Source organism: Leptopilina heterotoma, unplaced genomic scaffold, assembly GCF_015476425.1.
Source record: "Leptopilina heterotoma isolate Lh14 unplaced genomic scaffold, ASM1547642v1 Lhet_125, whole genome shotgun sequence".
NCBI classification, from domain to species: domain Eukaryota; kingdom Metazoa; phylum Arthropoda; class Insecta; order Hymenoptera; family Figitidae; genus Leptopilina; species Leptopilina heterotoma.
In genome coordinates this window covers 749154-777037 of record NW_025110845.1, presented here as the reverse complement: position 1 = coordinate 777037, position 27884 = coordinate 749154, and the positions used below count along the sequence as shown (strand labels likewise).

At 26.7% G+C, this 27884-nt stretch overlaps 1 protein-coding gene across 2 annotated transcripts in view; it reads left to right on the top strand.

Annotated features, from left to right (window-relative positions):
- Positions 1-17474, top strand: part of LOC122512755 (CD151 antigen-like) — a 410729-nt gene extending 393255 nt beyond the window's left edge. For both annotated transcript variants that reach the window (XM_043628790.1, XM_043628791.1), the window contains 2 exons: positions 16180-16341; positions 16991-17474. In XM_043628790.1, the coding sequence (XP_043484725.1) occupies positions 16180-16341; positions 16991-17137 (309 nt within the window). In that variant the 3' untranslated portion in view covers positions 17138-17474. The remainder of the gene's footprint in view (positions 1-16179; positions 16342-16990) is intronic.
- Positions 17475-27884: the final 10410 nt, after the last annotated feature.

The window sequence follows — 27884 nt, the reverse complement described above, 5'->3', positions numbered from 1 at the left end:
TTACAATTAGCCTATTATTTAGTGCTCAAAGATTAACACAATTCAAAATTTGTTTATTAATTATTTATTTATAAAAAACATTTCTTCAATAGTTCTAGAGTTCCTGATAGTTTTTAGAAATAGTTCCGGCAATTAAATAGTAAAAAATAAGTTTTTTCATAATAGGGGGCCAACTTCACGCAGTCCCTCACTATTGAAAAAGTGGATTTATAATTAGAGTTTTGAGTTGTTCTAATAGAGTTCTAGAGTTCCCTACATTTTATTCGAATAGTTGAGCCATGTTAAGTTGGCACTACTTTTTTGAAAAATCAAAAATTTTACAAGAGTTCTGAGCACTTTTGCAATAGTTCTAGAGTTCTCTAACGATTATTTAAATAGTTCTGATAATTAACAATAAAAAAAGCGACAATGAAAAATCATAGTGCTAACTTTGCATAGCACTATGATTTTTGCAAAAAAGAGTTCTAACCTAATATTCTGAAAGAGAATAAAGAGTTCTAGAGTTCTTTACTAAAAAAACAAGAGTTCTGCAAAATTTCAAAAGTTATTAACAAATTAAAAAAAGATATGAAAATAATATTTTGCAAGTTCTGAATAGAGTTCTGGCATCGTTGCGAAGAGTTCTATAAGTATGTCTAATGACATTTTGTTCTAAATCCAAAATCAAAAAAGTTACGGGACTATGAAGTTTTCTAAAATTTTCAAAATTTAAAATTCAGAGTTCTGAGAGTTTTGTAAAGAGTTCTGGCATCGTCATAAAGAGTTGTATAAGAATTTCTTGTGACATTTTGTTTTAAATCCAAAATCAAAAAAGTTACAGGACTTTGAAGATTTCAAGAAATTAAAAAAATTAAAAATTCAGAATTCTGAGGATTTAATGTTTAATAATTTTGGGACAATCATGTTGCACTTTCCTCAAACAGTTAAGTCCTGTAACTTTTTTGATTTTGGATTTAAAACAAAATGTCATTAGGAATACTAACTTATAGAACTCTTTATTATGATGCCAGAACTCTAATCATAACTCTGAATTTTTAAATTTTTTGAAAATTTTAAAGTTCTGTAATTTTTTGGATTCTAGATTTAAAACAAAGTGTCATAAGGAATACTTATAGAACTCTTTTTAATGATGCCAGAACTCTTTTCAGAACTTTCAGAACTCTGAATTTAAAAATTTTAAAAATTTATGAAAATTTCAAAGTCCTCTAACTTTTTTGATTTTGGATTTAAAACAAAATGTCATTAAGAATACCTATAGAACTCTTTATGATTATGCCAGAACTCTTTTCAGAACTCTCAGAACTCTGAATTTTCAAATTTTCAAATTTTTTTAAAATTTCAATGTCCTGTAACTTTTTTGATTTTGGATTTAAAACAAAATGTCATTAGGAATACTTATAGAACTTTTTATGATGATGCCAGAACTCTTTTCAGAACTCTCAGAACTCTGAATTTTAAAATTTTGAAAATTTATGAAAATTTCAAAGTCCTGTAACTTTCTTGATTTTGGATTTAAAACAAAATGTCACTAGAAATACTTATACAACTCTTTATGACGATGCCAGAACTCTTTACAAAACTCTCAGAACTCTGAATTTTAAATTTTGAAAATTTTAAAAAACTTCATAGTCCCGTAACTTTTTTGATTTTGGATTTAGAACAAAATGTCATTAGACATACTTATAGAACTCTTCGCAACGATGCTAGAACTCTATTCAGAACTTGCAAAATATTATTTTCATATGTTTTTTTAATTTGTTAATAACTTTTGAAATTTTGCAGAACTCTTGTTTTTTTAGTAAAGAACTCTAGAACTCTTTATTCTCTTTCAGAATATTAGGTCAGAACTCTTTTTTGCAAAAATCATAGTGCTATGCAAAGTTAGAACTATGATTTTTCATTGTCGCTTTTTTTATTGTTAATCATCAGAACTATTTAAATAATCGTTAGAGAACTCTAGAACTATTACCAAAGTGCCTAGAACTCTTGTAAAATTTTTGATTTTTCAAAAAAGTAGTGCCAACTTTACATGACTGAATAGTTCTGATAATCCGAAGTCATAAACAAATAATTGAAAACACGAGAATTTTTCAAAAAATCTAAAATGTTACGTTACAAGAGTTCTAATTAGAGTTCCGTTAGCCCCCCATCTAGATCAATAAAAAACTCTTATAACAATTTTTTCAAAACCTAAAAACTACAAAACTACAAGACTTTTATGTTTTAAAAGAAATTTTTTTTTTTTCAATTGAAAGTTCTATGAGTTCTAATCAGATTTCTGTGAGCCCCCAATACTGTTCGATAAAATAACTATAATAGGTAACAATTTTCTTAAGACCCAAAAACTACTGAATTACAAGACTTTAAAGTTTCAAAAAAATTCATTTTTTTGTTAAATTTAGAGTTCTAAGAGTTCTGATGAGAGTTCTGCGAGCCCCCAATAGTGTTCGATAAAAAACCCTGAAACCAATTTTTTCAAAACCTAAAAACTATTAAACTACAAGACTTTTATGTTTCAAAAGAAATTTGGTTTTTTTAAATTGAAAGTTCTATGAGTTCTAATCAGAGTTTTGTGAACCCCAAATCTTCAGACAACTACCAATTGCTTGGTCAATAAGCTTTGTTTTACATATATAATTACGCACCATTATGTATATCAACCTAAAAAGAACAATTAAACACTTTTTTAAAATTTGCAATGGCATTAACAGGATTTTACCGTGCCGTATTATCTCTATAACTATCCTTGCCCCTTGAGCGCATATTTCAGTTTTTTTTAAATTTTAAGGAACGACGTGAATTAATTTGAAAATAAATACAATATTCGTGTTCAGCAGGAAATTCCACTCCGAAAAACACTTACGTAAATAAATATTCTGAAACTCTAATATAGAAAACAATATGATAAACATAACGTTGACATTTTAGCAAAATAGACTATTTTCAAAAATAAACTCCTAACTTCGCAAATGGTGACAGATTGACTTCCAATTTTTACTATCATCTTTTGGTGTTAAAATGCGAATATACCATGAATTACTCGATTTTTGAGCATAAGCAAAAACTTACTATCCTTGCCCCATCCTCCCCTGTATAAAAAAATAAAAGTAAAAAAATATATAAAAATTTTAATAAACTATAAAAATTAAATTCATCAGCTAATGTCAGGGTATTTATTGACATTTGATTTTACCAAAAATTATCATACTGATGTCAGATTAACCCTTTAAGTTGTAGTTAAATAAAAGTCAAATTACACATAGATTATGACGTAACTAAATGAGAGAGTAAAAAATGAAACGTCAAAATTAGGTCAAAATGATAGGTGTAAGAGCAAACACAATTATAAAATTACCTTACATTGTTAGGTCAGATGGCAAACTTCACCTCATCATTAAGTCTGCGCGCGGAAATTGTTTGACAAATTTTGACGTCTAGGTCAAAACTGCCCTCAAACTTGACCTAAATTTTTAGGGTAGCGGGAATTCTTTGTCAAATTTTGATGCGTAGGTCAAAACTGCCCTCAAAATTGACCTACATTTTGAGGGTAGCGAAAATTGTTTGTCAAATGTTGACGTCTAGGTCAAAACAGTCCTCAAAATTGACCTAAATTTTGAGGGGAAAACTACAGGTCAACTCTCGACCTGTAGGTCAAAAAATCTTGAAACAGCGGCGGCGATATCTTTTTGTAATATAGAGAGATAATATTATATAATATATTATTATATATTATAATCAGCGACCCTAGAAACCTTAAGGTACCAAGTTTCATAAAAATCCATTAAAAATTTTTTCAACAAACTTTTGGCCCGAACAGTGGAAATCTCGTTGATAGCCAAGGGGTTAATTTGTTAATAACTTTCGAAATTTTGCAGAACTCTTGTTCTTTTGGTAGAGAACTGTAGAACTCTTTATTCTCTTTCAGAATATGAGAACAAAACTCTTTTTTGCATAAATAATAGTTCTATGCAAAGTTAACACCAAGTTTTTTCATTGTCGCTTTTTTTGTCAATCATCAGAACTATTTAAATAATAATCGTTATAGAACTCGAGAACTATTGCTAAAGTGCCCAGAACTCTTGTTAAAATTTTGATTTTTTTAAAAAGTAGTGCCAACTTTACATGACTAAGTGTTTGAACTTATTCAATTATTCAAAAACAAATTAATTTCAAACCTTAAAGTCTTGTAATTCAGTAGTTTTTGGGTTTTGAGAAAATTGTTATTAGGGTTTTTTCTCGAACTCCATGGGTGGCTCACAGAACTCTGATCAGAACTACAAGAACTCTTAATTTAAAAAAAACAAATTTTTTTGAATCTTCAATGTCTTGTAGTTATGTAGTTTTTAGGTTTTGAAAAAATTCTTATTAGGGTTTTTTATCAAACACTATTGGGGGTTCACAAAACTCTGATTAGAACTCATAGAACTTTCAATTTAAAAAAACCAAATTTCTTTTGAAACATAAAAGTCTTGTAGTTTAATAGTTTTTAGGTTTTGAAAAAATTGGTTTCAGGGTTTTTTATCGAACACTATTGGGGGCTCGCAGAACTCTCATCAGAACTCTTAGAACTCTAAATTTAACAAAAAAATGAATTTTTTTGAAACTTTAAGGTCTTGTAATTCAGTAGTTTTTGGGTCTTAAGAAAATTGTTACCTATTATAGTTATTTTATCGAACAGTATTGGGGGCTCACAGAAATCTGATTAGAACTCTTGTAACGTAACATTTTAGATTTTTTGAAAAGGAAGGGAACTCTAGAACTCTATTAAAACAACTCAAAACTCTAATTATAAATCCACTTTTTCAATAGTGAGGGACTGCGTGAAGTTGGCCCCCTATTATGAAAAAACTTATTTTTTACTATTTAATTGCCGGAACTATTTCTAAAAACTATCAGGAACTCTAGAACTATTGAAGAAATGTTTTTTATAAATAAATAATTAATAAACAAATTTTGAATTGTGTTAATCTTTGAGCACTAAATAATAGGCTAATTGTAAATATTCTGTTGGCGTTTTTAACGTGTTTTTCGTTATGGTCCGGCCAGCGGATCGCTGAGTTAGTAATAAGCTAATAAGTTAGTTTTTTAAATAAATAATTAATAAACAAATTTTGAATTGTGTTAATCTTTCAGCACTAATTGAGCACTAAATAATATGCTATTGATAACTATTTTGTTGGCGTTTTTAATGTGTTTTTCGTAATGGTGCGGATAGCGGTTCGCTCACTCATTTGAATAAGTTTTTCTTTTAAATAAATAATTAATAAAAAAAATTTTTTATTTTCTTAATCTGCGAACACTATTTGAGCACTAAATTATAGGCTAAGAAAACGAATTATAAAACGAATTTAAAACATTTTTAACGTGTTCACTCTTTCGAAGAAATGTTTTTTATAAATAAATAATTAATAAACAATTTTTTATTGTGTTAATATTTAAGCACTAATTGAGCACTAAATTTTAGGGTATTGATAAATATTTTGTTGTGATTTTTGACGTGTCTGTCGTAATGGTGCGGTTGGCGGATTAGTCACTCAATCGAAAAAAAATTTTTTTTAAATAAATAATTAATTAAAAAATTTTTTATTTTGTTAATCTTTGAGCACTAATTGAGCACTAAATAATAGGCTATCGATAAATATTTTGTTGGTGTTTTTATTGCGTTTTTCGTTATGGTCTGGCTAACGGATTACTCACTCATTCAAAAAATTTTTTTTTTTTTAAATAAATAATTAATAAAAAAATTTTTTATTTTGTTAATCTTTGAGCACTAATTGAGCACTAAATAATAGGCTATTTATAAATATTCTGTTGGCGTTTTTAAAGCGTTTTTCGTTATGGTCCGGCCAGCGGAACGTTCACTCAGCAGAACCATTGTTTTTTTTAAATAAACATTGAGCACTAAATTCGGCAATATGGTACAAAAATAGCACTAATTGAGCACTAATTAATGGTATAATTTAAATTCATTTTTATAAAAGTGGTTCGGCCAGCTTCACAGACCTGAAGAATTTTGTTGTTAAGCAAGATAATTAAACTCTTTAGCAGAATTTATTTAAAATTTTTTGAAAATAATTGATTTTCTGAGACGAATTAAAAGCTATTAATAAAAATAATTGCATCATTGCAACGAATTTTATTATTTTATTGAATAATTGAATGTTTCTTAAATTTTTGAATTCTTTCGTCAAGTTTTAATAAAATTTGTAAGAATAATTGCATTTTCAAAAGAATTTAGTTATTTTCATAAAAATTATAAATCTTTTCAGAAATTGAATTATTTCAAAATTTATTAAAAATATATGAAAATAATTGAATTCTTTCAAGAAATTTTATTCAATTCTTTAAATATAATTGAATTGTTATAAAGAATTGTATCCCCATTGTTGAAAAAAATTGCATTCTTTTGACGAATTTTATAAAAAAAATTTTAAATTATAGAATTATTGCAACCAATTTTAATATTTTATTATTGAATAATTAAATGTTTCTTAAATTTGAATTCTTCAGTCAAGTTTTAATAACATTTTTAAGAATAATTGCACTTTTCGAACAATATCATTTTTTTCAGTGTAACAGCATGGAATCTCCAATGCTAATGTTTCCACCATTTTTCTCTTAACATATTGAATAAATAAATAAATTAAGCTGAAGTTATCCCAGGTAAAAATGATTCGTACGAATTTTGTTCAGAATTCGTTTAGAATCCGTTCAAAAATGGGCTTAAATTCCGATAGGAATTTGTGTGCCGTTTTAGAACGTTTTGCGTGCGAATTCGAGGTGGAAAAATGGAAACAGAAATAATAAAAAAAAACATTCCACACGAAATCCGAACGGAATTCTGTCCTTAAAATCTATGGGGAATCTTTTGTAAAAATCCCACTAGAAATCCAGTCGTAATTCCGCACGAAATAATTGCTAAAAATTTTTTAAAAATAATATCCGACCACTTTTCCGAACAAATTCTGCACTAAATTCAAACGAATTCCTAACGAATTTTCCATAAATTTTTTGTAAAAATTCCGCTTGAAATACAGTGTTAATTTCGCACGTAATAATTGCTGAAAAATTTTTTTAAATACTTTCCGACCTCTTTTCTGAACGAATTCTGTACAAAATTTGAATGAATTCCTAACGAATTTTTCAACAATTTATTTTAAAAATTCCGCTAGGAATCCAGTTATTTTTCAGCACGTAATAAGTACGAAACATTTTTTTAAACTAATTTCTAACCTCTTTTCAAAACGAAATCTTGTACAAAATTCAGGCGAATTCCTTACGAATTTCGTGCAGAAATCGTTCGGAAAAATGGTCCGATATTATTTTTAAAAAAATTTTATAAATTATTTCGTGCGGAATTTTGACAATAGACTTCCCATATATTTTACGGACAGAATTTTGTTCGGATTTCCGTGTGGAATGTTTGTTTAATAATTCTGTATCCGTTTCCAGGGTTCCGTACACCGTAGGTGTACTGACGGAATCCTATTGGTGAGACTCTTGCGTCCGTAGCCAAATCGTGCCCCCCCCCCCCCTAGCGGCTAAACTATTTGACCTAATGAGCTGAAAATTGGTATACTAATATCCGCACAGAAAGTCTTTGCCCCTCAGAATTTGTTGACTTTGCAAGCTTATAACTCTTTTAAAATTTTTTTTTAATTTTGAAATAAACAGTTAATAAAGCGTAGTGTATCTGTGCCAATAAATATATGCTATTCATAAATGGAAAAAATTTTGTTTCTTATTTATAATCAAATATGTATAAAAATGAGACTTTATAAAATGTATGTACTTTCACTAGCCTATGTGATGTTATTAACAATAGAAGAAATTTACAAAACGTATAGCAGATTTGTTAATAATTAACCTTTATAAAGAAGTTTAAAAAATCCTAAAATTATGTTAATTATCGTTGTAATGAGCATCCCTTTAGAAATTTTTTAATTTTTAATGAGGTGTCGATTTCACTTTAACCCGTTGCCTGTTTCCGACCCACGGTTGGGTCGTGAAAAAGTTTGTCCATAACTGTTTTCGACCCATCCGTGGGTCGTGTTCATTTTCACTCAAAATAAATATAATTTGTATATAAATTGATAGATATTTTTCTTTATATCAATATTATAAGACATTATAAGGGTCATTAATGATATTTTTTAAAATAATTGAATAATTAGTTAGGGTAGAGTGGGGTAAAAAAGCCATGGTGTAAAAAAGCCATTTGAGTTTTATTTAAAAACTATTAAGCCGATTTATCAGCTGTTTAGAATATAAATACTATTAGGTAATACGCAACTTTTGAATCTAGTTTGAATGTTGTACCTAGATTAATATTGTTTTTATTGTAATTTTAATTTTTTGTTGCTTTTTTGAAAACATTTTGGTGAACTTTTCAAGCATATTACAATCTGATTAAGTGAACGAATAATAAAAATAAATGTTTGTACATAAGGAGAAAAGTATACCGAAAACGTATACAATGTTAATTTTTGGAAATTGAACTGAATTAACAATTTATTTTTGCTTTTTTAATAACTGGTCTTGGGTGTAAAAAAGCCAGGGCAAAAAATCCATTGAATATTTTGTGAAATTCACTTGTTTTCTGTTTAAACTAACCTTCTTGTTTTACAAAATTTCTCGTGTTTATTTAATAAAATTAATTAAATACGACGAAAAAGTAGTTCAAAGTGCATTAAAAAAATAAACAATGAATAAACGGTTGAAACGAAATATGTTATCTGTGGTGAAACTTAAAGAGAACTTCTAAAAAAGGTACGAAAAATTGGCAGTGCAAATCGAAAACAGGTAAACTCAATATAATTTTCAATTTTGCTTGCTAAAAACTCTTTCATAATTATTAAAATATTTTTCAAATAAGACTATTTGTCATATAAATAAAGGAAAACTATAAAAATATCTAAATTGATAACATGTTTTGCTAAAATCGTAGGGTGGCTTTTTCACCCCACCAGGTGGTGCAAAAAAGCCACTTACAGTGCTTCCGTAAAACTCTTATAACTTAGTCCTTTCATGAGATAAAAAATATTTCCGTCAAGAATTTTCAAGCTTAATAACTAAACTTTCAATAACAATTGGAAATTTGAGAAAAAAATTTTAAATACAGATTTTACAGCATCAAAAGTAAAAATGTGGCTTTTTTACCCCACTCTACCCTATAATTTAAATATATTATACTATTTGAAAAAGTATCAGATTCCGCTGGGCATTTTGGGACAATCATGTTGTATTTTCCTCAAACAGTTAAGGGGTTAAGCAAAAAAAAACGTAGAAAAAAGGGTCGCACAGACCCTTGTACCCACCCTTGTAGGCCTTTAAACTCAGGGATGTGTCATGGAAAATCAGAATAGTCGTAAATATTTTTATGTTAAAGGGGCTCCACCTACTGCAATATTCCATGATACATCCCTGACTCCCAAAGCCCAGGTATAGTTTACTGGTGAGCCATGTTTCCAAGCAGCAAGTGGCACTAAATTTTTTCTGAAATTTTTTTTCAATTCAATATTCAATCCAGAAAACGCTTTTTCCTTCAAAATTAAAATTAATAATTAACAACTTTTTAGCTTAAATATTTTTGAATGTTGTACTGGATATTTTACAATTTGTCGCAAAGCTGTATCTTTATTCGAAAGCCAGATAGCACATTATCATAAAAATGCTCATTACAACGATAAGTTACATAATTTAGGATTTTTTAAACTTCTTTATAAAGGTTAATTATTAACAAATATGCTATACGTTTTGTAAATTTTTTCCATTGTTAATAACATCACAGGGACTAGTGAAAGTACATACATTTTATAAAGTCTCATTTTCAAGGGACATTTTTATACGCATATTTGATTATAAATAAGGAACAAAATTTTTTCCATTTATGAATAGCATATATATTTATTTGCACAGATACTCTACGCCTTATTAACTGTTTATTCCAAAATTAAAAAAATTTTTTTAAAAGAGTTATAAGCTTGCAAACTCAAAAAATTCTGAGGGGCAAAGACTTTATGTGCGGACATTAGTGTATTATTACAGTCTGACAACAAAAAATTTATTTAAGAAACTTTTTGAAGAAAAATAAAAAAAATTTTTTTTTATTTTTTTAATTTAAAACACGTGGCATTAAATATTTTAAGGAAGAGTGAAATTTTAAGAGAATAAATGAAATATTGTTTTCCCCCTTTAATTTCTTAACTAAAAATCAAAAAAAATTAGACAAGTGCGAGTTGCACTCGCACTGCAATGGCGGGTTCCGTACACAAATATTAAAACAATACTTGCAACATTTATCGGTAATTGGTAGAATTAAAAAAAATAATTAAAAAATGTATTAAAATTACTTGATAAAAAATAAATAAAAAAAGAAATATTAAAGTATTAAATATTTTAAATATTAAAACAATTCTTGCAACATTTATTGGTAATTGGTAGAATTAAAATAAACAATTAAAAAACTATAATAAAATCATTTGATAAAAAAAAATAACTAAAAAAATTAAAGTGTTGTATATCTAATATTGTAAACAATAATAAGTAAAGGAACTAATTTTGAAAATTTTGTTCCTCAACTTATTACTGTTTACAATATTAGATATACAACACTTTAATTTTTTTAGTTATTTTTTTTATCAAATGATTTTAATATAGTTTTTTAATTGTTTATTTTAATTCTACCAATTACCGATAAATGTTGCAAGTATTGTTTTAATATTTAAAATATTTAATACTTTAATATTTCTTTTTTTTATTTATTTTTTATCAAGTAATTTTAATAGGGTTCCCGAGTCGAACTTTTAGACCTGCTTACCTCCTTAAAACTGAGGGTTTGTAAGGATGTAATAGAATGAAAGCAGAGTTTATTTGCATTGCAAGTTAACTGTGATTACCTCCTGCAAACCCCTGGTTAGCGACAAATTTAGATGGTAAAAGGGGGAAAGCAGGTGTTCCTAGAACCTTATTAAATACTGCTTGACCCTTACTTACAGAATTCTTTCCTCTCCAAAAACCCTGGAAAAGAAAAACTGCTCATAGCATATTTGAGATCATTTTTAACTAATTTTTATAATAACTTTAATTATTAATAAATGGCATTATTATTTAATGATTTTTACTTTTTTTTTAATTTAATCGTGACCAATAGCGAATTCATAAATAATGTTAGTATATATGTGGGGATTAATACATATCCATTTATATATAAAAAAAAATTTTAATTTAATATTTGTTAATTAAATTATTTAACGGTGTATATAATCATTAAATTGCATACTTATACCTATACAATACAGAAAAATCGGAATAAACGCAAACCTACGAAATAAATAAAATCTAACGCACGCGAGACTTGAACCTACGACCTACGAACTACGGACTACGAAACTAACGCCCTAACCACTATGCTACGGAACCTAACTGAACACAGACGCTCTATTTTCAGTGACTTGTTGAGTGATTCAACCCAGTGAGAAATTTCTCACCGGTCCAATATCGGTCCAATATTGGGAGCCAAGAGACCGATCATCGGTCCAATAAAGGCTCCCAATATTGGACCAATATGGGCTGATGCTTGGGATGTAACGGCATCGCCAATCATCGGTTGTCAATATTGGTCCAATATTGGCCGAATATTGGCAACCAAGAGAAAAAAATTTTTTTAAATAAATTTTTTTTAATTAAATAATAATAATGAAAAATTAATGTTTATAATTTTTGTTTAATATATTTATTTGTTTAATTATTTATTTTTAATAATTCATGTAAATAATAAATAATTTATTATTTATAAATTATAATTATTTAAAAATGCAGCAGCTATTAGAAAATAGCATTCTGCAAAAAAATTCTATCATTGAAAAATCAATGATAGGCGAGAGAAATCCGCGTCTTTAAATAGATTCGCAGATGATACTGATAGACAAGAGATATCCGCGTCATTAAACGGATTCGCAGATATACTCTGGTCTCGCGACGAATCTCTCGATACTTATATACTCTGGAGTCGCCGTGTCAGTTGCGAGAACGGTTACAGCGTCCCTCTTTCGGCGGAGATAAGAAGTGTCACGTAAACTGCGAAATCGCTTTACCGACCGCCTTATTATACCCGCAGTTTACGTGACAATTCTTATCTCTGCCGAAAGAGGGACGCTGTAACCGTTCTCGCAACTGACACGGCGACTCCAGTGTATATAAGTATCGAGAGATTCGTCGCGAGACCAGAGTATATCTGCGAATCCGTTTAATGACGCGGATATCTCTTGTCTATCATCTGCGAATCTATTTAAAGACGCGGATTTCTCTCGCCTATCATTGATTTTTCAATGATAGAATTTTTTTGCAGAATGCTATTTTCTAATAGCTGCTGCATTTTTAAATAATTATAATTTATAAATAATAAATTATTTATTATTTACATGAATTATTAAAAATAAATAATTAAACAAATAAATATATTAAACAAAAATTATAAACATTAATTTTTTATTATTATTATTTAATTAAAAAAAATTTATTTAAAAAAATTTTTTTCTCTTGGTTGCCAATATTCGGCCAATATTGGACCAATATTGACAACCGATGATTGGCGATGCCGTTACATCCCAAGCATCAGCCCATATTGGTCCAATATTGGGAGTCAATCGGCGCCCAGCACGGCAACCAATATTGGACCGATATTGGACCGATTAAAGTCTATTGGCAATTTCTCACTGGGAATAAAGCATTAATTGACACTAATACACTACAGCAAATAAATAAATTGTTTAATAATAATGACCATTAAACATTCATAAATTAATATTTTTATTATTTAAAAAAAATGTCAAAACATTTCAGTTAAAAATAATATTTATAAATTAATAATAAAAAAGTACATGTTTCGGTAACCTATTCGCAGTTTGAAGTTAATTGTTGTTTACATTTTGGTTTCTTAATCTTTTTTTAATTTTTCTTTTCAAATATTTTCAGTTTTAAAATTAATGTATTGAAAATCTTCGAATTGTTGCAAAGAATTTTATCAAAAAATTTGATAATAATAGAATATTCCTTCAAAGAATTTCTTTATGTAGAAAAATAACTAAATTCTCGCAAAGAATTTTATTAATATTTTTAAAAATCCTAATTAAATTTTTTTGAAAAATTTCTTTGAATTTTTTTTTTAAACTAATGGAGTTTCTTTAATAATTTTAATTGAAAATTTCGAAAGCAATTGAATTTTATGAAGAAGAATTTTATTAAAATTGTATTGAAAATAAGTGATTTCTTGCGAAGAATTTATTAAAATTTTAAGAAATAATTAAATTGTTTATGAAGAATTTTATAGAAATATTTAAAAATCATGAAATTTTTTCGAAAAATTCAATTAAAGTTGTTTTGAAAATAATTGAATTTCTTTAAAGAATTTTATTAAAATTAAGTATATTCAAAATAATTGAATTCATCATAAGAATTTTAATTACTTTTCGAAAATAATAGAATTATTTCAATTCTTTTGACGAATATATTCAAAAATTGTATTGAGCTAGTAATTTAATTCTTATATAGAATTTTTTTTAAATATTTTGAGAATAATTAAATTGTTTTTCAAAAATTTTAAATTCTTGTTGAAACTAAATTTTATGGGAATTTTTGAAAATAATTAAATTCTTTCGTTTAATTTTATTTTAATTGGGTTAATAATTATTTAATTCTTGCAAAGAGTTTTAGTATTTATAAAAATAGTTGAATTATTTCGAAGAATTTATTAAAGTTTAAGAAAATAATTGCAATTTATGAAAATATTTTAAAATATTTGAATTCATCTAAGGAATTCAATTAAAATTGTTTTGAAAATAATTGAATTCCTGCAAAGAATTTTACTATTTATAAAATTAATTGAATTCTTCGGAAGAATTTTACTATTTATAAAAATAATTGAATTTTTTCGAAGGATTTATTAAAATTTTAGAAAATAATTGAATTCTTTCGTGAAATTTTCAAAATAAAAAATTTTGTAATTTGCAAAACAATAATAAGTTGAATATCTTGTACCGCGCGTAACATTTCCTATTGTGTAAGAATGTGGTAGAAGCAATACAGGGTTTAAGGTTCAATTATGACTTAAAAAGGAGTTGTCAGAGTTAAATAGAACTTACGCAGGAGGAAAAAAACACCAAGGGTTTGTTAGGTGCAGGTTAGGGTTAAATTATACTTACCAGGAGGTAAGCAGGTCTAAAAGTTCGACTCGGGTTATTTGGGGTAAATGTAAACAAGGGGTAAATGTAAACAGTAGATGTTTCAGCTAAATTTACAAATTAAAAAATAAGTACGACGTCAATATTTTTACCTCAGCTCACCTGCAAGATGTTCTGAGTATTGCCAATATTTTATTTTGACAATTGGCAATGCCATAGTGTAAGTTATTTTTTAATGCAAAAAAGATTGAAAATCAAAATTTTAGTGTTTCAGTATTTTGTCTCGCATTTGCATAAAAATAAATTTAAAAATCAAACAAAAATATGTAATTCTTCCTTATTAATGCCCTAACAAAAATTGACTTTGACTTTTGATTTTCGTCAATTTAGTTAATAAATAATTAAGTGTTTACATTTACCCCGAGAATTCGAAAACTCGGGGTAAATGTAAACAGAACTTGAACTACATTTTAAAAGAAAATAATTGAATAAATTTGCTTCTATTTCACAATTTCATTAACTTGGCAATGTAAAATTACATAGAAAAGGAAATTAGGTCTTCTTTAAAACAAAAACAAAAAATTTGATAAAAAAAATTTTTTTTTTGAAAATTTGATCAATTTTTAAAAATATTTTTAGGTTCATCCGCCATTTTAAAAATTTAAAATTTGACTTCAAATTCGTATTCAGCGACCTCAAAAACCCCCGAGTAGCCAGATTCAAGCAAATTTGATCAATTTTTAAAAATATTATTTTTAGGTTCATCCGCCATATTGGATCCACCATTTTGGAATTTAAGAATTCGATTTTAGATTCTTATTCAGCAACCTTAAAAACTTCTTTTTACAAAGTTGAATGAAAATCTATTAAAATTTGTTCAAGTTATTCAAGTTTTTACATTACTAGTTTTGTAATGGTTGATTGTTTATTTATATGATACATTATCAGTCAACTGGTTGATTTACTATACATCTACGAAGAATTTTTATCAGTTTTTCCATCCCTTAAAACAGTAGTATACTTGAAATAACTTGTTTCTTAAACCTCGCTTAACTACAGTGGTGGTTACATTAACCCCGAATTTTAGGAAAATTTCAAAATCTCGGGGTAAATGTAAACAGTCAGTTTTAGGCGATTCAGGTGCATCAATATTTTTTTGAACCTCATAAAATTTTTCTAAGGAACTCTAGTAACAAGTTCATGCAAAAAAAATTCGTCTGTTTTACCTTTTAACAAAAAAAAAACTAATGTTTTTGGTGAAAAATAGATATTCCGTTTACATTTACCCCAATTGACCCTACATTTTTTTAATTGTTTTTTTAATTCTACCAATTACCGATAAATGTTGCAAGTATTGTTTTAATATTTGTGTACGGAACCCGCCATTGCAGTGCGAGTACAACTCGCACTTGTCCATTTTTTCCACCTTGAATTCGCACGAAAAACGTTCCAAAACCACACACAAATTCCTATCGGAATTTAACCCGATTTTTGAACTAATTTTGAACGAATTCCAAACAAAATTTGTACGAATCAGTTTCACCTGGGATGTGAGTAAGTATAAAATCTAATCAGGAAAGTGATCTGCAAAAGGTTTGATAATTGAAAAATTAATTGTTATAAAACACATTGAAATTAGTAAACAATTTGAAGCTTTGAATGACTATCTCAATTGATAATTTTAATATGTTTAAATTTAATTTAAGTGTTTTATAATTAATAATTTTTAAAATATTTAAACTTTTACACCATAAAGCTTTTTCATATTATATTTTAGAGTTATTCACAAAAAAGTAGCTTAATTTATTTTATATCTTAAGAGAAAAATGACCAAAAAATTAACATTGGAGATCTAAACAAATCTAAACAATATTCTACAATTCGAAATAATTCTAAATATTTGATTCAGTAAATAACTTCCACTGGAATTTATTTCGTTTCATTAAAGGATTTAATTAAATGAAAGTTAATGCAATGAATAAAAATTTACGTTTTCCAGTTCAAATGTTGCGGAGCCATGAGATTCGAAGACTGGCTTGCAAGCGAATGGCACAAAGATGAGGAGGTTCAGAGGAATGAGAGCCTCGTACCAGACAGCTGTTGCAAAACTCCCAGCAGCCTGTGTGGAAAAAGGGATCATCCTTCGAATATCCAATATACAGTTGAGTAAAAACTATGCAGCTATTCGTTACACCTTTCAAAAATAAAACAAAAAAATGCAACATCACGAACAATATTTTAGAGTTTAAGTTAAACTGATGATATTAAATCTCTGTATAAATCAAATTTAGTCAACTATTATTTGCATAAACTATTTGTTTCGAAAAAAATTAAAATTTGTATTTTATGTTATCAATGATGATAATTATGAAAAATACATTTTCAGGTTATTATGAATTATAATTAGATTTAACAAAGAGTAGGTACCTATTAAATTTATAAAAAAATTTGATAAACTTAAATAGTTGATATTCTTTTAATTAAGATATAAATATATATGATTAACTTTCTCATAACTTTTTGCATACGTATTTATTTTCTAAATAAGTAGAAATTTAATTGAAAATTTTATTTTCATAAGTATATCAAGTTTATAAATATTGTTATCCAATATAATTAATTTTTCTGTGGTCATATTTATCTCCTTTAAAAAATATAATTTAATTAATGTAGTACCTAATATTTAAATTTAATTTAATATAATAACATTTATATATATATATATATATATATATATATATATATATATATATATATATATATATATATATATATATTATAAATGAATTTCTTTTTTCGTATTGTTTCAGGGATGTATATACAAATTTTTGGAAACCACAAAGGATCATCTTATCATTCTCGGAGCTGTTGGATTAGGACTTTCAGTACTTGAAGTTTTTGGAATTGTTCTTGGCACCTGCCTCTACATAAAACTTCGGCACGACTTCGATGACTGAGAATTACTTTATCAAGAGCCTAATAACAATGGGCATTCTTGGTGCCGTTATGCACAAAATCCAGTCTGACAAAACGGACAGTAACGTGATAACTATAATGGTTCTATCTCCTGAGCAGATAATGTCTTTTCAACAAGAAAAAAGAAGAAAAGAACAAATTCAGGAAGAAATCTCAATTTCCCAAAATTGAGAAGAATCATTCACATCCTTCACGTTACTGGCTCTTATTTGACAATTAATTTTAAAATTATAAGAAAGAGATCTTCAATTAAAATTTATAAATCTTGTCAAAAAGATAAATTAAAAATGAGTCTTGTAAAAATGAATAAAAATGAATTTAAATATTAAGAAAATAATAAAAAAAACTCATGAAATTGTAATAACAATAAACGACAATTAAAATTGAAATTGAGTGGAAAAACATGAAAATAAAGGAAATAGTCATTAGTTATATAAATAAAAAAATTATAAAAAGCTGTAAAAAATAAATATAAAATAAAAGATGGAGGTGAGAAAAAATATGTAAATTTACAAATGAGATAAAAGAATATAAATCAAATATTATAGAGACTTGGAGAAAATGAAAAATATAAAATTGGAATTAAATCTTGAAAAAGGAGAAAAATATTCAATTAAAATAAAAAGAAGGCATTCATACTACTTCAAAGAGTTTCTCTAACTGCCACTAAATTGCAGACTTTAATAGCAAATCTTTCCAGCAACAAATCGAATCAATTGTTGCTCGATTTTTAAAGAACCCTAAAAGGACGAATCCGAAATATATCGATATGTAAAACAATTCTTTCCAAGCGGTCCCAATTTCAATTGACGCTTACTAATTTACTGCCAGTATGTATTTTGCAGAGTCTAATGACGAATTCTTTCGGTGATATATATACAAATTTATACGTATATAGATGGAACAAAACGGGACCACCGAAAACCCATTAAAGTACCAAATTAAAAAACTTAAGCAGCAGTACTAGTGTATAGCGACACCAACATTCACAATATACAAGAAATTAAAAAATAAAACCTTCAAAAACTGACAACTAGTATATTTTTAAATATCTTTTCTTTATCAAAAGTTATTTTTTTAGAATAATATTTAAGTTATTATTGAATATTATTTACAATATTGGTTCTTATTTTAAAAATTAATTTTAACATATTTTTAAAAAATTTCAAAATTGATTTATTTTAAAACTAAAAAAAAATTTCTGAAAGACAATTTTTGAATAAGAAAGATGTTTGAAAATATTTTTAAAAAATTTTATTAAAAAAGGCAGTACCTATACGTTTCTATGAAAAGAAAAAAAATTTATATCAATTTTATTATTTAACGTTCACGCTATTGTAAAAATTGCGAAAATAAAATATTTTTTTTAAAACTCAACGATAATGAAAATATAACGTTGAAAAAATATTGTATGATAAAAATTAAATCTTTGAAGATTTGACAATAAAAAAAGTTTAATGATTCAAATGCAAAGAATCTTTGTTTTGAGAAGTATGAGAGTAATAAACAATTTAAAAATTTGTAAACTGTGAATAAACACTTTTTTGAATAAAATCTTAAATCTCTAAAGATTTAAAATAAAATTGTCTTGAACAGTTCGAAAAAGAAATTGTTTTCATATTAAATTATATCGAAACTGCGTTTTTTAAATATAATTCGAATTTGCAGAGAAAAATGAAAGCGACGAGAGAGATTATGTGACAATTTATTTTTGGTAACGTGAATTGTACGATTGGTGGTTTTTCGCAGTGCGAAAAACGTATAAATAGTAGAACTTTAATAATTAATTAAAATTAGTTTTAGAAACTTACGCAGTGCCTTGATACTCTGTAAGTGAAAATTATTTTAGAATATCCAGGTCGTTTGCGTAGCAAAACGCCAAAAAGATAAAAAAAATTATAAATAAATTAAAATTCAAGTCATTTGCACTATTTTCATCCTGCAATCAGTATTTTTTCATTAAAATACACGATAAAATATTACCTATTTACAAAGAGCACAATTTTATTTATGACGTCTCGTTTCTTTATTGTCTGTTATATATGCGTCTTTCTTTAATATTTATCATGCTACGAAAAAATTGCATGTGTGACTAATCTTTTATTGTCTAGTTGCCTTTTTTAGTATTTAATAATTATTATAATTTCAAATATATATATATATATATGTCGTAGGTAGGTTGACAAATCCGGCATTAAGCTTAATTCCTCGGCAGTAAGCATACTGCCGGCAAATAAACGAATGTTTGACAGAATTGTTCATTTGCCTAGGCACTGACAATGAGATAAATGTCCAATGCGGATTCGTCCGTATGAACATAAAAAGAAATTAATTTATAATTAGTATTCATATATTTTCCTCCCCCAATACTTTAGTAGCCTATTAATGTCACAAAAATTTAAGATATCAAATTTTGAGTAATCGAAACTATTACTTCTACGATGTAAACGACTGCGTATCACACGTAGATACTATTCATTAATTACACTTTAGATACAGTGAATAAAAGTTTTTCTGTTTTGAATTAAGTTTGACTTTCACACAAAAATCATAGAAAATAACATAGGGGAGACTGGGGTAAACCCGCGCACAGGTTAAACCCGCTCACCAGCGATTTAACGCGATGAACTCAACTTAAGATGGAGATATTGATACTGTGAATAGTACTTACCATTCAACTTATATTAACGAACTTTCGTTTAGTTTCATGAATTCAACATAGAATCAGAGGCAATCAAATGTTTTTAGAGGTATCAGAAAAAAAACGTTTTTTGGATTTTTAAGTTTTTCGATCATTATTTTTGAGTCTTAATTTATTTGGCAAATTTTTTTTTGTTGCTATTGGATGTCCTTTTTCGAAGTACATGTATAGTTTTATCTTATTTCAAAAAGATTTAATTAAATTTATTCTGAAATGTGAGGAATACACTCGGGGTAAAGTCGCTCACGTGAACTTGGGGTAAACCCGCTCACTTAGTTTTTAATTTAAAATTTAGAATAAAATAATTTCGCGTATTATATTTCAACAATAACACAATTTATGACTTATTAAAACCAAAATTGTAACTACATTTCACTTTCTCTTAATAAAATATAACACTATTTAAATCCATAGTTGTAATTCATAAAATCTATGTTCATTATTTATTAAACCAATTTGTTGTTTATAGAAATGTTTATATAACTCATAAATTATCAATAATAAATCATACTTAAGACGGGAATAAGACGAATTTTAATATTTAAAAAATAAAACTGTTCCGTCTTGAAAAGATAAAGTGAGCGGGTTTACCCTGGAAAATTGTGATTTCGAAATTTGGTATATGTGTATTAAAAAGTTTCTCTAAGTAAAACTAAAAAAGATAAATTAAAAACTCTTTTTTATTTTTTTAGTAGAAATCATAAGCTTTCAAATGATATAAATTAACTTGGATTTAGAGAATAATTTTCTAGATTTTTACCTATCTGAAAAAAAGTGAGCGGGTTTACCCCAGTCTCCCCTATAATATTTAATTTAATTTGCAATCTACATTAATAAAAATAATTACTTTAAATAAATTATCTTACCTTCACGTGTAATTGCATCCTGATGTGATTAAGTTAAATGTGGAATCCGAAATTTAGTTTTCTGCTAGATACTAAGCTTTATTCCCAGGCATATAGACAATTCTTTTATGCATTCATTTATTTGCTGGCAGAAAGCTTACTGCCTAGGAATTAATCTTAATGTCGGACTCATCTATTTATCTACTATATATATATCATAATACATGTGTATGTAAATGTAAACAAATTATTATAAATATAAATAAATATATATATTATTAGTACTTAGGTGAACTTTATAAATATTGTACATATCAATTGCTATTCTGTTACAAATAAACGTAAAACTAACTTGTCTTATATTTATTGTAGAAAATTTAGTTGAAAAAATTATTCTAGAAATTAATAAAAAAAATTTACAAGCCTTTATAAATTCATTTTATTTATTCTCCTTATTTGATAATGTGATTTACTGATTACGTGTCCTATAAATCATTCTTTGAGAAAAAAGCCACCCAACAAAGGAATTTTTTTGTCAATGAAATATATTTAGTTAAGAGGGATTTTTGTTTGTTTGACCGTAATAAATATTCATTTGTAAGATAATGAAAAGGCCTATTTTACGGTTTGTTTAGATAACATTTATTTTGAAATCCCAACTAGTTTCGAACGATACATGGTTCCTCATCAGGGGATGAATAATTTTCACAAATACATTATCCAAAATTAAGACAAAGCACAAAAGATTTCAAAAAGGATTAAATTATAAAATGATTTGAAAAAGAAAAATTAAAAAATTGTTTAAAATGTAATTGTAATGTATTTTAAGGTTATATTTTAATTTATAAAAAAGAGAAAGTAAAAAAGTTTCTTACCCTTTAGAAAAAATATAAGCATATGGTCAATTCTCTGGAACCTTTAACTTTTGACTTGAAAAAAAAAATTTACTAGCACATTAATAAAAATTTGTATATAAATTAAAATTAGCATTTAGAATTTATTTATGCAGTTAAAAATGTAATATTTCGAAGGTCTCATATATTTTTATTCTTTTTTAATAAGACGATTTTTTACAGGTTAAAATCTATTGTTTTCGATTGTTTTGGATTTAAATATTTTGGTTGTCTTTACTTTTTTATAATATTTATTATTTATTTTTTAATATTCTCTATTAGAGTTATATTAAATTTAAATTAAATTGGTCAAATTTAAATATTTTAATAAAAATTAGTGAATTTAATTATTATTTATTCATTTAATTAAATTTATCTTAATTGTAATATTTTTTCTAGATAACCTTAATAATTTCCTTCTCTGATGCAAGTTTTTCAAATTGTATTCTGCTTCTTTTTCCCTTTTTTTCCTTCTTTCTTCCCTCATTTGTTCTGCTTTTTATTCTAAATTTCTTTCATTGACCTCATTATTTTTAACTTTACGAATTGCATATTTCTATTTTGAACTTTAAAAACAAAACGGTCAATAGTGAAGTTATCAATTTATCAACTGACAACCTTGAAATCCTAATTTATTGCGACAAAAAATTAGTTTTTTACAGTCCTGACAATTTTGGTCCTGACATTTTCACGTGTACCTCCTTGTATCTCGATAATTATTGAAAATTTTAAGGCGTGCTTTTACACACAAGTAAAAAATATAATTGTGCGAATGTGCGTACAGGTTTGATAAATTTTTATAGTTTTGTTTAATTGTGCCGAATCATTTACGGTCCTGACATAACCAGGTTCTCTGTCAAATTCAAGAACAATATTCTTCAATAATTTCAATATAAATTATTGCACATAAAAATTTTAACTGGCCACAGTTTTAGTAAGTTTTAAGCTTTCATTCTATGTATTGTTGAATTCATTTTATTAAGGCACTCTTGAAATATCTGCAAGTACGTTTGCAGTTACGGTCCTGACACGAAAATAAGGGAAATTTTTCGAAATTAAATATCTTTACTTTCCAAATGGGTATAAACTTCTAATTACTTTTAAAATAATCCTTAGATATTCATTTACATTTATGTATTCGTCGTTTTATTCTATGTTGATGTGCCAACTTATAAAATTAGTTTATGTTTCTGAAAGTACCTAAAGGGACTCTCGTGATTTGCTTACTTTTCCACATTAAAAAATATATATTAATTACTAAACATAATTTAATAATTTTTAAACTAACATATTTTAATATTATTAAACATTCTTTACATGGAACAATAATTCTTTTTAAAAAACATTTGATATATCTTGAGTAATTGCAAAATAAATATAAGACACCTAAAGGTTAAAGGTTCCAGAGAATTTCCCATTATAATAAAAAATTTTTTATAATCCATATTGATTTTTTTTAATATATAATTATAAATTTGAAAAATTTTGTAGAATCACATTTTTTTAGAAATGTGTTTCTATGATTAAAGAGTTTTGACAGAGAGGTTGGGTTATGTAGTAGGGTCCAGGTATTGCTGGTAAAGAAGAAATCTATGTTATTGGACTTTTTAAATTATGTTTTATAAGAAGTAATTAAATTATAATATACTTTATCTAAATTATCAATATCTGTTCTATAATTAATATTATTAGTATTATTTTTTATATAGAACATTTCTAAATTTTTTCTTTTCCAATTATTTGTTTCAATATGTAAAATATTTATATTGTCAAAATCAAAAGAATGTTTATTATCAAAGGTATGATTAGTTAAAGCATTCATATTTTGGTTGCACAAACGGTGTTGCTCCAAAGTTTTATGGACTACCAAAGTTACATAAAAATAACATTCCTATGAGACCAATTACATCTTTTTCAGGCAATCCAATATATAATTTATCAAAACTTTCATCAAATATTTTAAAAAAATCCCTAAATTATTTGTTTCAATATGTAAAATATTTATATTGTCAAAATCAAAAGAATGTTTATTATCAAAGGTATGATTAGTTAAAGCATTAATATTTTGGTTGCACAGACGGTGTTGCTCCAAAGTTTTATGGACTACCAAAGTTACACAAAAATAACATTCCTATGAGACCAATTACATCTTTTTTAGGCAATCCAATATATAATTTATCAAAACTTTTATCAAATATTTTTAAAAAATCTCTAAATACTGATAATAAGGGGCCATTCATTAATTACGTAAGGACGATTTTAGGTAATTTTGACCCCTCCCTTTCCCATGTAAGGATACATAAGATTTCTCGGACCCCCCCTCCCCCTTCTTACGTAAGATTTTACCATGAGCTTGTCTAACAAGCGTCGAATAATGAAATATCGTTAAAAACGGTTTGGGGACACTTTTTTGAAAGTCGAAATTTTATCTGTTTTTCAAAAATCGCCTAAAGGCGCTAGCACAGCTCCTACTGCCTGCCTGCCTGCAGGTTGACATGGTAACACATAAGAGTAAGAGAGTCAGAAAATTCAAATTAAATGTTTTTTCTCTCTCACTCTTATAGCGCCTGCCTGCGCAGGTAGGCAGGCAGTAGAGGTGAGAGCGTACCTTAAGTTTTATTTACAGTCGTTCAAAAGATGGGTGGCCACCTTGGGGACCCTTACCCTAATCAATTAAGCATTTTTAATAAACAAACCCTAAAAAAAAAATTGGACAAGTGCGAGTTGTACTCGCACTGCAATGGCGGGTTCCGTACACAAATATTAAAACAATACTTGCAACATTTATCGGTAATTGGTAGAATTAAAATAAACAATTAAAAAAATATACTAAAATCATTTGATAAAAAAATAACTAAAAAAAATTAAAGTGTTGTATATCAAATATTGTTAAAAATAATAAGTGAAGGAACAAAATTTTCAAAATTAGTTCCTCTACTTATTATTGTTTACAATATTAGATATACAACACTTTAATTTTTTTTTACTTTTTTTTATCAAATGATTTTAATATATTTTTTAAATTGTTTATTTTAATTCTACCATTTAGTGTTCTAAGTCGGTTATATTACCCAGAGAATATTACCGAGAACGAGAATATTACCGAGAATATAACCGACGATTAAATTCTCCGAGAATTTAAGAGAATGTGACATAACCTCACTTTTGTCATTACACTGTGGTAAATTCGATTGATTTAAAAAATGACAAAACTAAAGAGTGTAAAATGGAAATATTTTAAAAGCAATGAATACAAAAACACAAAAACAATTACATTCTTCTGTAAATTTTGTAAACAAGAATATGCCACAAATGCTATATATTAAAGGTACTTGCACAGCTCTACTGACTGCAGGTTGTCATGGTAACACATAAGAGTAAGAGAATAAAAAAATTCAAATTAAATGTTTTTTCTCTCTTACTCTCGCAGCAGAGCTGAGAGAGAGCCTTTATTCACAAATAATTTCAAAATATTTATTTAATAAATTTTTAAATTCATTGTATATAATGTTAAATATACCTAATCCTTATTCTTTATTTATATATGTCTATATTCAAAAGTATCTAAACTTTTATTCGTACTAAGTTACGCATATTTTATAAACCTTATAAACGTAAATGACATTAAATTTATAAGTTAAAAAATATGGGGTTTTACTTTTTTTATTTAAATATATAACTTAAAGAATTCTTTTAGATAAAAGTAATAAATCATCGCAATTGTGCTAAAAACTATGTATTTATATTAATAAAAATAATAAATATACATTATTTAAATAAATATAAACTTAAATTCTCAATATTCTCTTAAATTCTCTTATATTCTCTTAAAAAAATTAAATAACCGTAATTTCCTTGGCGAAATTACCCCAACTTAAATTCTCGAGAATTTAAGAACACTAATTATTTTAATATTTGTGTACGGAACCCGCCATTGCAGTGCGAGTACAACTCGCACTTGTCCAATTTTTTTTATTTTTAGTTAAAAAATTAAAAACAGAAAACAATCTCTCATTTATTCTCTTAAAATTGCACTCTTCCATAAAATATTTAATGCCACGTGTTTAAACAAAAAAAAATTAAAATTTTTTTTTTTGAAAAAAAAATTAAAAAAAATTTTTTTTTGATTTTTTTTCAAAAAGTTTCTTAAATAAATTTTTTGTCGTCAGACTGTCATAATACACTACGATACCAATTATTAGGTCAAATAATGTAAAAGTTAGGGAAAAAAAAATTTTGTTTTTTAAATTTTTTAGCTTTTCCTTGACAACGCTATGGCCATCATTACATATCAAGTTCTCTATATTTTTCCTGTAATATTCGAGTAAAAATACACCAGCATGCAAAATTTCAGCTCTCCATGTCGAATAGTTTAGAAGTTAAGGGGGGGAATGGTCAGTTTTTATGCATTTTTGGCCAAAAATCTTGTTATTTCCTTGACAACGCTATGCCCATCACGTCCAATCACATTCGCTATATTTTTCCTGTAATCTACGAGTGAAAATACATATCTGGACCAAATTTGAGCTCTTTAGGTCAAATAGTTTAGCCGCTAGGGGGGGGGACACGATTTGGCTACGGACACAGGAGTCTAACCAATAGGGTTCCGCCGTTACACCGTAGGTGTACGGAACTCTAAAAAGAGGTTTTTTTGTTTATAATTTCCAATTTTTTAACAATAATTGTTGAAACAAATTAATAAAAACATATTATTTTTAAAAACTGTTGTCGCCAATCGATTCTGTGCAAAAAATTAAGAAATTTTAGTATACCTATGGATTATTTTTTTGTCCAAGTCGTATTTTGTTCACAAAATTGTTTTAAACAAATTATGCTGCATAAATGGTGTTTCACACCAAGGATAAAGAAATGGATTTAAAGTAAAATTAACAATTAGATTCATAGGCAAATTGTAAAAATTATTATATACCTGTTTTTTGTTTTTAATTTCCAATTGCTTTTGCTTGGGATGAAACACCATATTTATTCAGCATAATTTGTTTAAAACAATTTTGTGAACAAAATACGACTTGGACAAAAAAATAATCCATAAATACTAAAATTTCTTAATTTTTTACACAGAATCGATTCGCGTCAACAGTTTTCAAAAATTTTTAAATGATTATTAATTTGTTTAAGCAATTGCAAATTAAAAGCAAAAAACAGGTATTTCTTCTATTCAATATGCCTATGAATCCAATTGTTTGTTAATTTAAATTCTATACGATAAATAATTCTATTATTTATTTTTTTATATTAAAAATGCTTAATTAATTAAGCAAATTAATTGATTGAGTTAAGTCTGTGTATAAATTCGCTCCCGGGCGAATGTCGACTTTAAGTATAAAATATTACGTAAGAATGGCTTTGACCCCCCATCCCCCCGACGTAAGGCCATGTAGAGATTTTCCAACCCCCCCCTCCCCTAAAAACCCTTACGTAATTAATGAATGGCCCCTAATCACTATATTAAAGACAGCTGGGATTTTAAAAATTAAATTAACAATATTTTTATTCCACCAAATTTTACTATCTTTTCACTCGATGTTGTTGCCATGTATACAAACATATCTTGGACACTTATCAATGACACTATCAAAAACAAATGGTCAGAAGTTAAAAAACATAAAAACCTCTCGCAGGATGATTTTCTTGAAGCTTTAAATAAATATGTTTAAATTCTGCATACTGTCAATTTCAAGGAGAATTTTATAAACAAATATTTGGCTTACCAATGGGTTCCCCAATATCCTCAAGTGCAGCTAATATTGTCATGGAGGGTATTGAGGATAAAATTTTAAGCAAAATTAAATATAAAATTATTTTTTACTTTCGATATATTGATGATATATTAATTTGTGCACCTTTAAATAAGGTGGATGATATATTATGTAGATTTAACTCCATCGATAAACACCTAAAATTTACTTTAGAATTATCTAATAATAATAAAATTAATTTTCTAGATCTTTCCCTCTCAATTGACAGTAATAACTTTGTTATAACAAATTGGTTTCGTAAATCTATCTGGACTGGCAGATATATGAATTTCTATTCACATCATCCTCTAAGTTATAAAATTGGCATTATATATACTCTAGTTGATAGGGCTATAAAATTGTCAGATCAACAATTCCATCTCGAAAATCTTGATATTGTTAAAAGAACTTTACTACTTAACGGATACCCAATTGATTTGTTAAATAGAAAGATTTCACAGAGGTATAGTGCTCTTACTAATAACTCACATAGGAGAAAAATAAACAACAACAATCTTCCAATTGAAAAA